Below are 19,164 nucleotides of genomic sequence, written 5' to 3'. Positions count from 1 at the left end.
AAGATACGAGTTTGTATCAAAATTACAAAAATGTAGCATTATTAAGGTATGATTCATGCAAAATGCTATGTTTCTGAACTAAAATAAATGGATAAGGATAGACCCTAATAAGTATTAGACATGTAATTCAATACGTAAGACAATTATAAGTGATTCAGACCTGGCTTAATTTTTTAAAAAGATCATGAAATCCTTTTTGCAAGACTCTTGAAAATGACTCCTACAGAACAAAACGATAGAGAGAAAACATTTCAACAAAACATTTAATAACCACATTGCTGAAGTATTAAGGACAGAGATCTAGAAAGTAATGCATATTGATTTACTTTGCATCTTGTAATTACCTCTGATATCAGTGATTCTTAATATCATGGAACCTCTCCCACAATAAGCATACACCACAAACATTTTGTACATAATTTCTTAAGTTCACAGCCCTCCTGAGAGCCTATTCATGGACCTCATTTTCAAAAGTGGTAACGATTTCCAGAAATTGACTAATTTTCTCAGGTACATCCTAGAAATGCCACCTTCTCACTATCTTCCACTTATTTTGTGAGCAAATCAATGTTACCAGTTAAAAACTACCTAGAATACCAATGAGCACTAACATATCTGGCTTGAAAATATTTCATTAAACATTTTTGGATGTTGCTTCCTATCTTTTAAGTATAAAAAAGGCATTTCAATAAAAACAAATATATAATGAAGTCATCTCCCTTTGTGTGAAGAAATATGAATGAACTGTGCATTAAAATTTAAAAGCAACGTAGTTCACTGCCAAAACTTTAAATGTCTCAAGAGCACAACAAATTCTGAACACACTAAGATCATGTTGCTACTTCAATATTCTTGGGAATGGTGAGTGATTAGTTGGTCTATGGTTTAGGATCAGTTTCCATGCTTGTTTCTTGAGCTTCTTCTACCTCTGAGAGCTTTTCATCATCTGCAATTGAGAAAGAAACATAAAACTTTAATCAAATTTGCTTAAATTATATGTTTAATGAATACATGAAAACACTTTTATCCTTTATTAGCGAATATATTTAAAGCAAAAATGGCAAAATGGCAGCCTATGACTGTAATTGACCCACACAAGTGGGTTTGGTTTTAAAAGTCCTGTTTTGGTTGTTGTTATTAGTTGAATCAAAATGCAAAATTTATGTGATAGACTTCACTTTAAAAAAAAAAATCTAGGTCTTAGGCTTTTTTGCAAACAATCAGAAGATCAGATAACACAAAAATTGACTCTAGTCAATACAAAGAGCAAGTCCCCTGGTCTCTAAAGCACCTAGTTCATTGAGAATGCAAATGTGTTTATGCATTGATTATTTCATTCACTTATTGCCTGCCTGGGTCCTGAATTGTTACTTTATAGCAATATACTACAGTAAACCAAGAACAGTTCCAAATCTATCATGCTTAAATTTCTCTTAATTTACAAACCACTAGACAGGTATTCAAATCATACATATTCAGGCTTTTCTGCATATAATCAGAAAGATGAACAACATGAGTACCTTCTAATGTCATCCAGCTACACTCCTGTTCTGAAACTGAAGGTGCACTCTCTCTAAAATGTATATTTTAGAAGACGTGCCTCTGATCATTTAAAAATCTTCATACACATTCATTCTGTGACTCTTGTTACTTACTTTCCAGTGTTTGCTGAAGTTCATGGATGGTACTAAGAAGAACATGAAACTGTTTCCTTCTCAATTCTAGCTGTGTTAATAAGAAAAAAAATTAATACACATTGATCTATAAACCTATACAGAACACAAAGGCTAACATATATCACATGCAAATACCTTATCTTCAACACTTTCTTTAATATGTGAAAGATGCTCTAATTCTTTTCCCAGAGCCTCTAGTTCCCTGAAAAAAATAAAATAGTGTTATATTTTGCTAATTGGGGGAACAGAATTCATAATTAATATCTAACTTTTTAGTTACTAAATAGTATTTATTTTAAAAATAAAAGATAAGGAGTTATAATACTCCATTATGATGAGACTTTTAAAACTAAGGGTGATTTCTTAACTTCTAAATATGCACTAATTTTCATTAAAATTAAATTTTAGATAACTTTTAAAGTATAGAAAAACTTGATAACAGGATATCAAACCCCAAGAGATGGTAACTTTTAACATTTTGTCATACTTATTTCAAGTCTTTTTTTTTTTTTTTTTTTTTTTTGGTAAATTGCAGATTAACTTGAAATACCCTTTGAACTTTACCCCTAGTCCTCTGAACCAGGCCTTTTTCTCCTCCTCTCCTCCCCATTCAGGCAATCACTATATCATTCTAATCCTTTTTTACACATATATTTGTATCTCTAAATAATATACCGTATAAGTATATAATATTTGGGGGGCTCTAACTTTTATAAATGGTTATTATTCTGTATGTATTTCCAAAACTTAGGAATAATTTAAAATTCATTGCATATGTCTTCTGTTTTTCTTTCACTAATTGTTTTTGAGATCTGTGTTTAAAAAGTGTTTATCTAGTTAATTCTTTTTATTGAAGATCGGGCTCCTCCTTTTGATGATGTACTCCCACAAAAATGGAATGCGTAGACTAGTATGTAAACATTTACGTATAAAGATTAGTTCCTTTCAGAGTAAAACTCTGAACTTACTTTAACGTCTCATGCCTGTCTGGATGACGCTGGATCACTTTTGCCAATGCATCATATTCTGAAAGATATAAAAATGTTTACTAAAATAAGGTTTTTTGAACCTTGTTATCAAACCAAAATGTCTAACATCACAAATCTCTCCTAATCACTTTCTTAGTACAAAAAGAAGTGGAAACACTGAAGGATGGACAGAGTATCGTCAGTTTCTCTTGCTTCAATTATAATTTCAAGGATACATGACTTCAAAGGTATTCCAAACAAGGATTTATACCTCCACTCTGTTTTTCCATTTACCTATGCCTGGGCAGAATACAAGAGGCTAGCATAAACGTGAGTGAACTTAAGTCATTATTGATCATCAAGTGAACTGATTCTGAAGAGGATCTTATTCCCTATTTGCCCAGCAAATAGAAGATCAGCAAGGTCTATATATCTATATATCTATCTCCTACCATTAATTTCAGATCTTAGACAACAGAAAATTATACTTCTCACTCATTTCAAAGGTAAAGATCTCATAAACTTAGAAATGATTTATAGTTCAGGAACTTTGTTTCTGCTCCACTGAGAACTCCAAGATAAGTCATGTATCTCCTGTTAAGTTTTCCTATTAAATGATATGTGGCACATTTATTTAAAAGTCTCTTTAATCAATAAAAATACTGTAAATTGACATTAATTCTTAAGTAAGTTGGTATATCCTGCTCTAAATTGGCCACTGCAACCTGACCACATGCATTTTAGACTGAATTCAAAAACCATCTTTTAAAAATAAGGAATTAGGAATTAAATGTCATCTTAATTAGCTCATTAAAAAGTAAAATTCAAGAGTCATGTACCACAATGTTCATTGCAGCTCTATTTACAATAGCCAGGACATGGAAGCAACCTAAGTGCCCATCGACAGATGAATGGATAAAGAAGATGTGGCACATATATACAATGGAATATTACTCAGCCATAAAAAGAAATAAAATTGAGTTATTTGTAGTGAGGTGGATGGACCTAGAGTCTGTCATACAGAGTGAAGTAAGTCAGAAAGAGAAAAACAAATACAGTATGCTAACACATATATATGGAATCTAAAAAAAAAAAAAGGTTCTGAAAAACCTAGGGGCAGGACAGGAATAAAGAGGCAGATGTAGAGAATGGATTCGAGGACATGGGGAGGGGGAAGGGTAAGCTGGGACGAAGTGAGAGAGTGGCATGGACATATATACACTACCAAATGTAAAATAGATAGCTAGTGGGAAGCAGCTGCATAGCACAGGGAGATCAGCTCGGTGCTTTGTGACCACCTAGAGGGGTGGGATAGGGAGGGCGGGAGGCAGATGCAAGAGGGAGGAGATATGGGGATATATGTATATGTATAGCTGATTCACTTTGTTATAAAGCAGAAACTAACACACCATTGTAAAGCAATTATACTCCAATAAAGATGTTAAAAAAAAAAAAACAAAAAATGCAAAAAAAAAAGTAAAATTCATTGTTTTGGCAATCAGTGTATTAATTGGATATAAGTGTGATTTTTAATAAAAAATTTTTTGGGTTACAGTGTAAAAAAAAGAAAAAACAAAAAAAAACCCCCTAAGTCATAAAACCCCCACAACTCCAAAATAGCCATTAACATTTTCTATATCCTTCTAGTTTTGCATTTATATGTCACAATTGTGACTATATATTATATTTTTTATCTTTCTTTCAATTTACATTATAGGAGGAACAATGCTCTGCCATTAAAATTATTTTGAAATAGTTGTTATGGACTAAAATAAGACAGACGCTAAATAAAAACAAGAGATCAGAACAAAACTAAGCTTTATCTTTCCTCTTATTAGAAATTTAGGCAGATTGTAAATGTTTGCTTGCATTGTGCTTAATAAAAATTGACTGGGCTTATGGACTTCCTTGGTGGCACAGTGGTTAAGAATCCGCCTGCCAATGCAGAGGACACGGGTTCGGGCCTTGGTCCGGGAATATCCCACATGCCGTGGTGCACCACAACCCCCGTGCGCCTAGAGCCTGTGCTCTGCAACAAGAGAAGCCACCGCAAGGAGAAGCCCACGCACAGCAGTGAAGACCCAACGCAGCCATAAATAAATTTATATATAAAAAAAAATTCACTGGGCTTAAATTCTTTTCTGTTTTTTGAAAGTAGTTCCATTAAACAAACAAAAAAACAAGAAACAAAACCCTAAATAAATTACCTTTGCTCATTAACCATAACACTATTTAGGCAAAGGGATCTGAGTACAGTAAACAAAAAACAAATAAAATACTTGTTTAATCAATACAGTCCAACAACAACAAAATATTTTTTCAGCATGACCTCCTTCTCTGCTATTTTAAAGAATAATATAGTTTTAAAGAATTAAGTTTAACTCATAATTCTTTTTTATAATTCAGGTTGATTCTAGCTGAAGGTTTCCCCTCACAATGTTAAAAACTGCATGAAAATACTAGTCAGTAATAAAGTATTTGCACACTAAATCCCACAAAACCCTTACCTTGGCGATTTTTTCGTATTCGTTTTGCTTGAAGAATTTGCTTTTTGCACTCAGCAATTTTTTCATGTGCTCCAGCAATGCTACATTCTATATAAAAGGTTATTTTTTTTTAAAGATAGTTATAACAACATGTATAATCTCCGCCCATTTTCAATTTTAAAATATGTTTTTAAATTAAGTTTCATTGCTAATAAAATAGATGCTGGCATTTAAAAAATAGCTGTAACCCAAAGTATTACATATCATTTTAGAATACATTCTTTCAATTAATGTTGTTATTGTTATTATTTCACCACTAACCAAAGAAAAATATTAGCAGATATTATTTCCCTTAGACAATAAAAATTACAATTACAGATAGAAAAAACAATTAAGTTTCCTTACCTATTTCTTTGTAAATTTTTTCATAGTTTTCCATTTCTCTGAGATTCATATCATACACCAGCAAAGTTTTGCCCATTGAAAATTCACATTGGGACAGTGTGCTCAGCATACGTTGGTACTGGCTGTATCTAACAAAAAAAAGAGAGAAAGAGAAAAAAGATGTTTGTGGATTTCCAGTTGAAGTATTATAATGCAGGCACAGATTTGCCAAGTAAATTATACCAGGTTCTGAGAGAATAATTTGCTTTATTTAAAAAAAATTTAGAATATCTGTCCCTTATGTTTTCTTTTTCCAAATGTGGTTTACTTGAATTTATAAACTGTATCAGTTACAAATGCAAAGATGGGACTGTAGATCTTAGCAATATAAGCTTAATTCAAACAACTATTTGTTGAATTTTGTTTAAAATCCTTTTTAAAATGTTTTGATTAAGATGGTTTTTATCTTCACAATTCTGTTCTCATAATTTTTTCACTCTATACAATTATTTATCTGTGTGAAAAGCTAATTCAAATGATGAAAAAAATTTTAAGTTAAAAAAATTATCAAAAATATAAAACCTTGCAGCAACTTTTATTAGTATGTTAAAAAAAGAAAAAATTTCATTTAGATATTTTGTCTTACTAAACACTTACCTGCTTTTAAGAGTGACCAAAGTAATGAGTCTGAATTTCGCCTTCATTGCTTATCACTATGCCTTCTGCACATTTTAATAAACATAAAGCAGGCCTCTGAAGAGAAGGCCAGAAAAGTCTACTCTGGATTAACAGAGAGTTGACTCCATTGGACATTTAAGGTGAGTGAAAATTTGAAATATTAACAGGACTGTATATATGGTCTAAAAAAAAATCACACCAGGACATTAGTATAGAAACAACAGCAAAATGAAATACCCCTCTTCCTGGGATCCAGAGTTGCACCATTTAATGAAACTTTTCACTAGTAGATTAATTCTCCGATCATCTCCAGCGCCATCTCCATCAATTAGGAGACGCTTCCGTATGACTTCGTCTGGAGGAAAGAACAATGTGAATTAAAATGACTGTCTGGCTCTTGTTAACTTTTGGGGAAAATAACCAATACCATTACTCATTCATTAATCCAAAAGAAAATTATTGAAATGTAAATGTACTTAATGCCACTGAACTGTACATTTTAAATGATTAAGACGTTGAATTTTGTTAGGTTTTACTATCATATATATATATGGAAAGTTATTAAGTGTTTGTGTCAGGCACTGTTTTAGGGGCTAGGGTTATAGCAGAAAAAAGCCTTGCCCTCACAGAACTGGCATTCTACTGCCGGATTGTTGAGTAGAAATAATTTTCGGGTACTACCAGGGAAATAAGCTCACGGGCTATAGAGCACAGGTTCAGTAGTTGTGGCGCACGGGCTTAGTTGCTCCGCGGCATGTGGGATCTTCCCAGACCAGGGCTCTGAACCCGTGTCCCCTGCATTGGCAGGCAGATTCTTAACCACTGCACCACCAGGGAAGTCCCCAAAGAAGTGTAATTTAGTTATTATATCTGTAATGTTTCTTTCCCCATGAGGACTTTTTTTTTTTAATAAGTCTGTCTCACTTTTGTTCCAAGGAAAAGAAAAAAGAGAAAAAGGAATAGAAAAGCAGCGCAGATGATAATGATGAGTAACAGGTGGGGCCCCAAAGGGTCTGCCTGGCAGCGGTGACCTAGTGTTCTTCCTGGACAAGATAATGCTGGATCATAACAAGAGAAACGCAAATTGAAACCACAATAAGGTATCATTTTCATCTATCATATTGGCAAAGATCAAAGACCTGATAATCAGTGATGGCAAAGGTGTTGAGAAATCGCACTTACGCACACTGATGGAATGCAAACTGGTACACTCTTTGCAGGGCAGCTGGCCAATAAGACAATATTCAAAACGCACATACCTTTCTGACCCCATTATTCCAGTTCTAGGAATTCATCCTATAGATACATGTGCACCCATGCACAAAGATAAATGTAAAGGGACGTTCTTAACGGTGCTGCTTGTGGTAGAAAGATTGCAAACCTAAACATTCACCAGTAAGAGACTGGGTAAATTATGAAACATTCATTAAATGTAATAATATGCAGCCAGAAGAATAGTGTGGATGTATATACTGATATCAAAAAAATCTCCTTAGATATGTTAAATAAAATGAAAACAAAACAGGTGCAGAGAAACACATAGTTTGCTGCCATTGTGTAGAAAAGGAGGAGGCCATGTGTGTATATGTGCGCCCATCACATATATATGTGTTTGTGTATTCAGAGACTATCTTTGGAAGAATCCACAAGAAACTGGTAACAGTGGCTGTTTCTGGTGAGAGGGATTACAGATATAGGATGAGAAGGGATTTAATTTTTATATGACTTTGTAGGATTTCTTGGTTTTTTACCATATGCGTGCATCTAAAAAAAATAATTTTTAAAGTGTGAATAATTCCTGGAGAGCCTGCAGGATGAATACAGCAAAATCTTTAAACAATAGTTCCTGTGTGTAGGCAGAAGCATTTCTGAGCGCAGGTGCAACAGAGATAAACTTTGGAAGGCAGATGGCTCCAGTTTTAAAATCTATTCTGTGACATCAGATAAACATTTTTAGAATTAGGTATTGTTCTCAGAGTCATGGCTTTGACAGATGGCTCAAGCTACAGATTCATCAAGTGTTTTAATTTTACACTTTAAAATATAAACTAATGCTTTCCGTATTTAACCACCAACAATGTTATTTGAGGAGACTAAGGACAAAACACAGTCCTTGAAGAGATTAAAATGCAGAAAATGAAATTGATTTTCTAAAATCACAAATGTTTTAACTTTGTTAAAAGTAAACATTCAGTGGGTGAGCAATCCAGTGGTCAATTGAGGCTGTTTAGTTTCTTTTTGATCTTCTTATCTCTAATCTTCCAAGCCCCCAAGAAACCCCATCTTCCTCTCAGATACCCCAGCACCCTACTTTATTGAGGACCAGGGATTTCAAATGTAAATGAATTCAGGGAATAGGGAGTAGGGAAATCGAGGAGTAAGTACCTAAAGGGGGAAGCTATTACCAGAGCTGGCTTTTCAAGAGATTTTTAAAGTTTGGTGACTAACTAAAAATGTTTCAAATACATTTTGTGATCTTTTCAGCTGTATACTTAAGATCTGCGTACTTTTTATATATGTATGTAATATCCTAACTACAGAAAAATGTTTAAAGCATTGTACAGGCCAAATAAACTTGGGAAAAAGGTTCATCAGGGCCCATCCTATGTCTTGTTCATTCTGTTTCCTCTCCAGCCTCTCACAGTGTCTTTACATTTCTGATGCTCAATAAAGATTTTTAAATTGGATTTGTGGTGCCTGCCTGGGACCATCTGCCCTCCAAAGAGTTTGTCTCAATAAAACACTAACAAGGACGAGCAGCAACCATCTTATTTTCAGGTCCATAGCAGAGATTTCCCTTCTTGTACAAAAGACATGAATATTTGATCAATGAGCAGATGTGTCCGTAGGTACCGGACTAAGTTCTGAGGACAGGAAGTAAAGACCTGAGCTCCTTCACTCTAGTTGGAGAAGTAACACCCATATGAATACACACACACACAGAGCAGGCTGTGATTGTTAAATGAGTGACACACACACACAGCAGGAGATTAAGAGGAGAGCTTCCTTTAGCTTGGGGGGAACAGGGAAAGAGGATTTTGAGCTGCTCTTTTGATACTTGAAAATCATCAGTCAAAAAAGCCAAACGGCATTTTAATAGTATCTATCTAAATTTCAAATAATATGTACTCTTTGACCCAAATCTCCTAGATATACTTGCCTATATGCAATATGACATGTTCGTCAACAGGGGGTTAGATAAATTTCGGCATAAGAATATGATGGAATACTAAGAAGCGATAAAAAACAAAGAATGAGGAAACATCTGTGTACTGGGAGAGAGAGAGAGACCACTTAATACAACTTGTTAAAAGAGTAAGGTGAAGAATCATATTTATGGCATGCTTCTTTTCATATAAAAATGGGGGGAAATAAGAATATATATTCATGTGTTTATATTCACATAGATATCCTGGAATGATATACAAGAAACTAATAAAAGGGGTTACCAAGGAATTGGGGCAGTATCAGTTGGGGAGCTGGAGGACAGGCTGGAAGATGGGGAAATATTTTTTATATTATTTGATTTTTGAACCATATAGGTACCCAAAATCTGTTAGCTGTTGTTTGAAAAAGCAAGCAAGCTATAATTGTGATGATGGTATCATAGGTGTCTGTATATGCCCAAATGCATCAAATTGTACACAATATGCGTAGTTCTTTGTATATCAATTATACCTCAATAGAGGTGTTAGAAACAAAGAAAGCAAGCTAAAGTTGTTTCCCTACTCCCCATCCCCACCCCCAGCAGGCAGGGAGAAAGCTGTGAGCTAAGGCAGAGGTGTGGAATGCAAGGCTGGATCTGGCTGTGAGTACTCTAGGACAATAGGGAGGCTGGATGTGTGTGAAGACAGATATCGAGACCCAAGGTCATAAAGGCAGTTAGAGGTCAGATTATGGGAGTCCACACTAGTAAATGCCATCCTGGTAGACTTAGACCTTCCTGGTAGGCAACAAGTTGGAGTTGCTGAAGATTCATGACTGGACTTTCTAGGAGGATCAAGTTGAGGGCAGTGTACAAAATGGAACGCAGCTGTGAAGCACCTAGGAGGCTACCAAAGCATACGCAGTAGGAGCTAAAATGCCATGAATTAAAGCAGAGATTAAAATCGCAGGTCCTGGAAGGCAAATTACGAAAGGCAGGGGCCAGGGCCAACACTGGTCGGCACGAGGAGGAGTGCAGTCTGATGAGTTCTGGTAGCACGGGGGATTCGCTGTCCAGGCATTCAAGGGTCTTTCTCCTACTTCAGTCCTGTCCCTCTTTTGTCTACAGAGCATTTCTTCACAGCCAGACCCTGGGCCAGAAGTCAAAACCTGGGTCCAACGTTCTGGCTAGTCCACAGTGTTTACTTTGTATTTGTGACCAACTTTTAACTTCACCTGTAAAAATGGGAATAAAACTAAAACTATCCACTTCATATGACTGCTGTGAAACTTTATGGAAATAAAAGTGTACAGAGGAGCATGATGCCTGTTCATTGTAGGAAAGAAAAAAAGGGAAAAAAAAGTTATTCTTATCTTCATGTTAAATTTAATTCACAACTTAATGTTAAAAAGTGAGTACATGTTGGAGATATATCTATAGATACATCTATATACCCATGTAGATATATATTATGCATACAAAGTTTTGTCCAGTTATGATTTCTCACAAATTTGCTTGTCTCAAGCTTTGTGCTGTAAGGTCACGATATTTCTAGCTTAAACTGCATAGGCAGTTGCTGCCTAGGAAATTCTCTGGGGATGAGGATGACTGAAATAACATACATAAAGTACAGAGCACAGCTCCAACAGCAACAAAATAAAACCAAAGGGTAAGTTGCCAGTTTGAAAACAGCCTCTGTTCTTTTTAAATTTAAAGATGGCCAGCTGCTGACGGTTCCCAGCGTGTATGACACCAGCATTGTTATTTTTAATGGTACCTCCTCAATTAGCTCTAGATGGAACACACCTAAACATGTTCTGTTTACTATATACATTGACTTCATAAATTATTATCATGCTGAAACTCTCTGTAAGCAATCTGCATGCTAATATTAATCCTGGCGGGCCTTGGTCCACCTGTGAAAATGGTGAAGATGGCTTAGAAACTATTTCAGTGATATTATCAACATCATTCCTCAGTTGTCCCAATTACTTTCTTAACTGACTACGAGGATCAAAACCATCTGGGAAAAGCCTTGAAACCAAAATACCTAACATCTGCTCTGAGAGTGGTGGTTTTCCACCTAATTTTAGGCTCGTAGGAAGATTTCCTACTGGATTCAGTTATATGTGTGCCATAATTATACCTACAAAATGTCTGCCATTCAAAAATCACTTTCAAATCAGTTATGACACATGCATGGTGATAAGCAAATATTTACTCAAAAAACTGGGATGTATTTTAGACCCTTTCCTGTCTTACATGCCACTTTCTACCTAAAAGAAATACGTCAAGAAGTCCTTTTAAAGGGTTAGACTTAATGCCCAATTTTCCATAAACAGGCTGGAAGAAATGACTGCTTTACAGTCACTAAACCAACTCTCCATTTCCAAGCCTCTGGTTGGCTGACACAGCCATCTTAGGAATTTTCTCATTTTAGTGTGGAAAGGACAATCTCTCCTAAACCCAGACTAACACTGCTTTCAAAACCCCTAATTGTTATTCTCTCAAAGTGGCTATTAAAACCTTGATTACAAAACAAGTTTTCATACCCTCTTGGAGAAAATACTGAAAAAAGGAAAGAGAAGAACAATTTGGAAGATAATGGTGGGCCAAGTTCCAAAACACTTACTTTAGGGACATGTCAAGGCTTGACAACCAGTGATAAGAGCCTGTTATGTACTTTCCTCCTAGGGCTAAGCTACTGTCAAGTGTGCCCGCCGATCTGCTAGACCGCACAGCCCCCTATCTCACCTGCTTTCAAGAAACAGCAATTCTGTGATCTAACAGTGAGGATCAGCATTTCTTTTCTGAAGGCAGTTTAGCAAGAAATTCTGCAGGCACACAAACACACCACTGGCTTTTTCTTGGTGTTCCTAAACACTCTGGATCCAAACTGAAAACCACAGGAAGGGATAATTGGAGATAAAATTACACAGGAAAAAACAGCTAGCTACTAGGAAACCAATGTAGCAATATGTATTTTAATTAAGAATACATATACCCTTGACCTGTCTTCTAGAAATGATTCCCACAAGTGTACAAAGACAACTATGCAAATATCTCCAGTCATACTATTTGTAAGAGTAAAAAACAGAAAATAACAAAAAATGTTTACAAGGGGATTAATTAAAAAAAAAAAAACAATATCACAAAAGAATAAGGTAGAAAAAGCTCCAAAAGAACTCAAAGATGTATCATTAATTATGGAAGTATAGTTCAAAAGAGCACGTAAACATTTGTGTAAAACTTTACATGCGCATACCGGCACACCAACTAACATATACATAATGCTTATAATATGCTAAGTTATCCTCACAAGAGCCCTACAAAGTGGATATTACCCCCATTTACCAATGAAGGAACTGAGTTACTTGTCTAAATTAAATGCCACAAGAAGAAAGGAGTAGAGCTGGGACTCGAACTCAGGAGTTCGACGCCTGAGAAGGTGTTTTTTGCCTTTTATGGCATTTAAAAATCAGTCTGGAAGGGTACACAAAAAAACACCTTACACTAATTACCTCTGGGGAGTGGGATTAGCAGTGGAAGGTGAAGAGGGGAAGGTTTTCACTTGTCGCTTGGTGCATTTCTTCTTGAATTTCCTGACATGTATTATTTGTCTTCCTCACAGTATCAACAGTCGTTATCTGGATAGAGAGCTTACTGGTCATTTTGAGGTATTTTTCTTCATTTTTTCTGTATTAAAAATTCTCATCAGTGTTCTTTAATAAATCTATGATGTGTTAACAAGAAAAAAGAAAACTGGCTTGACTTGACCTATTAACTAGAGGAGAGACTAAGGCCATGTAAAAACAACGTGTGTGTAGATTCCTCTTAAGAGTCATCACTAGATCACCATCGCTTATGGGTTATTAAGCTGAATTACGTATATCCCATTGTGTTGGATTCCGCCTGGTAAAATAACACCTAGCCCCTCCTTTCAAGAAGCTTAAAATTATTAAAACAACTTTTAAGGCCAACAATATTAAGACACAAAGAAGTCAGGTGGGAAGAATAAATAAGATGGTTTGATTCTTCCACGTAAATATGGATTTCTCGGGAGACACTTAGGCCCAGTCTAAATAAATTGCTGATATCAAAGTAAATTACATAAACCAAAATTAAATTAAACATTAAAAAAAGAAAAGCAAAAAAATGAATGTTGAGGGCCTTTGTTTTTCTCTAGATTTATTTAAACGTCTAGAGTATGGCCCTAATAAAGTCAAGGTTGAAAGTCCAATCTTGCTTTGAGATACCTTTTATCTTGGCTAAAGAAGTATTATTTTATATTTGAACTGCTTCAGAAACCCCTGTGCTGGGACCACAGATGAGGGCACAAAGTGGGCAAATCCATTGGCACTAGTGAAAAAAAAAGCCAAGCAAACTCCTTGGCCACAAATGTCTAATTAACTTTGGATCAGCAATTGAGATTGGAATAGCGGCAGCAGCAGACACTTAGCGTTTGTACACTCCTTTATTTGATGACCATACCTCTTGTTTGTTTCCTTTCACTCTGAAAAGTGTCCTCGTTTGGACAATCAATTAAATGGTCACTCAACTTCGAAGTGCTTTACATATATTAATCACGCTTCATCCTTGAAAACACCCTATAAAGTATGATTATCTTCCTTTTACAGATGAGTAGTGTCACCTCTGCAGTCAGAGGAATATATACACAATTACATTATTAGAAAAGCCATAGTGCCGTTCCATTATTCTGTCATATTGTTCATGGGCATGTTAAAAACCATTATTTCAAGTTTTAACAAGCATATTATCCATGCATGACACTTTCTAATTTAATAAACAACAACAACAACAACAAAAACGCTGTCAAAACCAACAAGCTCTATCAAATGGAGTGTACAGCCACATCCCGCTCCCCACCCCCTTCTCCTCTCCCATCTGTTGCTCTGGCATATCAAGATATATACCTAATGTTCTCTGTACTGAAAAAAGTGCTTCTGAAACGCTTTCTATCAGGGTACTAACACTGTTTAACACCCTTTAAATTAACACATACAAAATACAAACTGTGAACATAGTTTAAATTAACAGTAACAACATCTAAACTGTTTTCCAGTTAGCCAGAATGCTGGGGTGGCAACAGAGGAGGAGAGAGAATGGCTTTGCCGATAACTAGCTATATGACAGTAAACCACTAACTTCCCAGGACTTCCACTTCATCGTCCATCTAAAGGCGACGGTACTGGTGATAATATTTATAGCTCAGTATCTATAGGTAACAATATAGCGTCTCTCTCCTTCCCTTTGAGGAGGGCAGTTCCTCCAATTAACCAATGTGTCCTTGTACAGGAAATAAAGAGTTTCTCCTCAGGGGCTCCCAGTCCAATTGGATATGCAAACCCAGATGTAAGGACTACATGAAGGCACGGCACCTTGCCAGGCACTCAGACTTGGAAGAGGACATCAGCCCTCCTCTAGTCTCCAGAGACAGGTATTGGAACTTCTTCAAGACCTTTTCAGGAGGATGACAGAAATATGGAGGCCACGCACTCCTCAGTCCTCTCCACTGTCATGTCATCATCCTAATCCAAGCCCACCTTGTCTCTCACTTGGAGTACTTCTCGTTGGCCTCCCTGTTTCCATTCTTGCCTTCCTAGAATCCATTCTCTATACAGCAACCCAGAATGATCCAAAAGATGTATCGTATCACTAACTCTTCTGCTTGAAACCCTCCGATCACTTCCGAGTGCCCACAGAAGACAACCTGATCTCCTTTCCATGGCCTGCAAGGCTCTGTTTATTTCTCTGACCTCCTTTTGTATCCCACCCGTCCTGGTCCACCTGGATCCAGCCCCAGTGGCCTTCCCTATCTTCCTTAAAGGGTGCAGAGCTTGTCTGCACCTCAGGCCTTTGCACTAGTTGTTGCCTCTATCTGGAATACTTTCCTTGGCTCTTCACGCAGTGGACCCCTTCAGGTCTTATCGTAAACACCACTTATCAGAGGTCACACCTGAGCACCTGATTTTAACCTAACTCTCCGCAGCTCTCCCCCATTACTCTCTCTCTTATTCCATCTAGTTCATTCTCAGAACCAAATTATGCTCTTTCTCAGAAATTATCTTACTTACTTACTTGATTGCATGCTGTTGCTTCCCTCCCCCAAGTAAGAGTCGGGCCTTCCTCTATACAGTCTACTGTTACAACCAGCACTGTGCTTGGGAGGCATGTAATAGATATTTACATTATGTATCACTCACTCCTGCTTGATTCTTACCAAAAGCTCAGCTGAGGAAAATCAAGTTTACTGAGATTACCTAAAGAAGTTGTGGCTTGTCCTTTCCTCTATGGTCTAGATGATTCTTAAAACAAAAAAAGCCAAAAAACCTTGCTCTGAAGTAAGGCAGACCAGCAGAGCTATTCACCTAAACCACATGGTCTATCTGCTTTGGAATGCCTTTCTAAGTTGTGATTTAGCCTTCTTTGACCTAGTAAGTCATGTGCTAAGAAACAGTTTTATGATCCTCAGTGCTGAAAAGAGGTTAAGGATATGACACTGGCTTTTCTTTATGAGGACCCTAAAGAGAAGCTTATTTTTTAGTGTTTAAATTTAAAAAAAAACAAACACTGCTTGTCCTGGGTATCTAATGTTGCTTTTCTGCTCTCATGAAAACTAGATCACAGGATGCCCTAGGTCCTGCCTCTTGGTATGGACAGCCAGGGAAACAAGTCACTTGCACCTTTAATTAACATACAGATTTGACCCCCTGATTACAAGGATCACCCCACTTCTAACTTCCTCTTGTTTTTTACTAGTCTTGATCTTCTTTTTGCCTTGTTTCCTCATCCATTTATTTTAACGTTTTCTCATTATAATGAGCTGCTTTAAATATTTTCTGGAATATGCCATATAAGTAAATTAAGTATTAAGGGCTAGAGCAGAAACATACATAAGATAATATGGTTAATAGATGAAAGATCAACTGGTTCAGAGCAGAGAATATTTGATGTGAGTCGTGAAGAATAAATGGGCGGTCACCAGGCAGAAAAGGCAGGGAGTGGCAATCTGCACAGATGAAGAGAGGGAGAAGGCACAGTCCTCATCAAATGAAAGTGGAGGAGAGGCAAGTAAACCAACTCTTACATTTAATAGTACTTACTGAACATTACTATGTATCAGAGGCAGTGCAAAGCACTTCACAACTTTTACTGCATCTAATTCTCAAAACCAGCCTATGAGGTAGACTGTATTATTATCCCCATTTACAAGGAATGAAAGTGAGGCTCAAAGAGGTTATTTAACCTGCACAAGGTCAGACTGCTTTTAAGTGGCAGAGTGAGGATTCTGATGGCCTCTTTGGATGTAGGGAGCATTTGACTGCAATCGGCGCATTTACTAGAACTCATCTTCCCTCTCCATTTCCCTTCTGACAAAACCTCTCTCTCCCCTGCCGTTGTCTACTTCAATGAATAGAGAAGTAGCACTAATAAGCACATAGTCACTCCAATCAGAAACCAGGGATAGTCCTCGGCCCTTCCCCTCACATCCATTCAATCTCCTGACATTTGACCTCATAAATTTCTCTCCCACCTGTCTACTTCTCTGCAGTCCCTCTTGGTCCCAGCCTCTATCATCTCTCACTAGGACCATGGCAGCTGTAGCTGAGAGACAGGATGCACAACGGGGAAGAGGAAGAACTCTGAGCCAGACTGCTTGATGTGGAGCTCAGGCTCTATAACTTGCTACCTGTACAACCTGGGGCAAGTTACTTCACCTCGTTGTGTCCCAGTGTCATCTGTAAAGTGGGGATAATAATTAGAACATGCTTGACATACTAACAATACTATATAGATGTTAGCAAGGAGAGAGGCCACTTAACTCCTCACTTTCCCTTCCCCTCATCATTATTCACATAGTAGAGTGTGGTGGTTGTTTTTGATGCAAATCTGATAACATCCCACCAATGATAAAAAAACTTTTAATGGTTTCCCATTGCCCTCAAAATTTTCTGGCTCATAACTTTCTAACTTCTAGCCAACACTTACCATCTTTGAGTTCTTCCAATGCTTTGTGGCCTTTGCACAAGTAGTTCTCCACCTGGCATACCAATCCAACTACATCTAGCTATCCTTCAAAAAACGGGATTAAGAGTAACTTTTTCAGGGAGGCTTTCTGATCTCTGAGAATGGATAAGCAATCTTTGTTACATGCTTCTACAGTTCCGAACCTTGAACTTCCTCTGTAGTAACGTTTGCCACCGTGAAAACTAATTATCTCGTGTTTTTCCCACCAGACTGTGACCTCAGAGGAGGAAAAGGTCTTGCCTGTTGGTTCTGGGCTGTAAGCCCAAGGCCTAGCCCAGGTGGGATAAATATCTACTGAATAAATGAAACTGGAATGAAGTGAAGTTTTAACTGGACCTTGAAGGGACTTCACTTCATTACTCCTCATCATGATCACAAATTTGGGCCTATTACTCTTCCCCACAGTGGCCTGGTCCTTCAAAGCGGAAACTGTCTATCTCCCACTCTTTAGAAATGGCCTTTCTATAGGCATCTAAGGTTACTGGCCACTCTTTCTTCAAGGAGACCCTGCACCCCTAGGTCTCCCCTTCCCAAATGTCAAAGGCCTTCCTTACTCCTTAACTGGATACCTTCTTAGATTCTCCCTCCAGTTGCCCATCATGCTTGCCCACCTTCCCCAAGGTGTCACTCTATTTCTGCTCTCACTCTGTAGACCACCCCCTGGGCCCCTCCTTACATGGAGGGACCTCCTAAACTGTCCTCACAACTTTCCAGAAACCCAGCCCCTGCCCCTCCCCCGACTCCATTCCAGCAGACAAACCACCCTCCCCAAGACATACACACAAACGAATCTTCTAGTGTCCTGATCTACCCCAGGTGGCCCCATCCCTATATTGGCTCCTCTTAATTCCCCAGGCACAGTCCCTGACTGTCCTCCGGATACCCCGTCCACACCTACTCTTTTTAGATACTGTCCCCAGATCCCTCTCCCTACCCCCAAGCCAGGGCTAGTTCTCAGGCCTCAGTGCGATCCACCCCATTGTCTGGGGGACCTTCCCAATCTGTCCAGAGGACTCCTCCAGGTGTCACCCTCTGTGCGCTGACACCCCTGGTACTATTGTCCCGGGACTCCCTTCTTTCCGACTTGGCCCGAAACCCTCGGCCCATCCCCGGAGTTCCCACTCCCCTTCAGCTCTCCAAAAGTCCTCCGGACCCCCGGCTGCAAGGCCTCCACCCCTTCCTCCCCTTCGCCGCCCCTCGGGCCCCATCACCCCCACCCAGTGCTCCCTCACCACATCCTCCGACAGCCTGGACCCCTTCCGGGTACCATCCGCCCTCGCATAGCTGCCGGCCTCCCCGGGCCCCCACGTGTGCTCCCGGCCCCTCGACGATCCTCCCAGCGCACCCTCCCCACGCCCCGCGCGGCCTCGGGAGAGCGGGCGCGGAGTTCGCGGGGCTCCGAGGGGGACGGGGAGGGCTCCGGGGAGAGGCCCAAGGGCTCAGGGGAAGCGGCCGGGAAAGCCAGGGTCTCCGAGGGGCCCGATCGGGGAGGCCAAGGGGCTCCCGGAAGCGGCGGGGGAGACCGGGGGTCTCGGGGGAGGCGGCGGCGGGGGCCGGGGAGGCCGCGCGGCCCCGGGGAGCGGGCCGGAGCGGCAGCGAGCGGGCCTCACCGTCAGTCACGGCTCCCATGGCGTGCGCGGCGGCGGCGGCGGCGCAAGCTGAGGCGGCGGTTGGCGGCGGCGGAGGTCAAACTCCCACAATGCAGCCGGGTAAACAGCCATGGAGGAGGAGGCGGCGGCGCCCGCGGCCGCCCGCTCCGCCGCCTGAGCCCCGCCGCG

General features: G+C 38.9%; 1 protein-coding gene across 1 annotated transcript; it reads right to left on the bottom strand.

Annotated features, from left to right (window-relative positions):
- Positions 1-249: 249 nt before the first annotated feature.
- Positions 250-19,107, bottom strand: THOC7 (THO complex subunit 7; the record flags this gene model as incomplete). Its single annotated transcript, XM_082344881.1, is given in 9 exon segments — positions 250-946; positions 1,656-1,725; positions 1,812-1,878; positions 2,645-2,702; positions 5,152-5,238; positions 5,536-5,663; positions 6,430-6,547; positions 18,997-19,072; positions 19,078-19,107. Coding segments are annotated over 9 exon segments (702 nt in total). The 3' UTR covers positions 250-878.
- Between the last annotated feature and the right edge of the window lie 57 nt (positions 19,108-19,164).

This window comes from Balaenoptera borealis (assembly GCF_965194805.1).
Source record: "Balaenoptera borealis genome assembly, chromosome: 12".
In the NCBI taxonomy this organism is placed as follows: Eukaryota; Metazoa; Chordata; class Mammalia; order Artiodactyla; family Balaenopteridae; genus Balaenoptera; species Balaenoptera borealis.
Note: the sequence above shows the minus strand (reverse complement) of the source record. Positions and strands in the feature narration are given on the sequence as shown.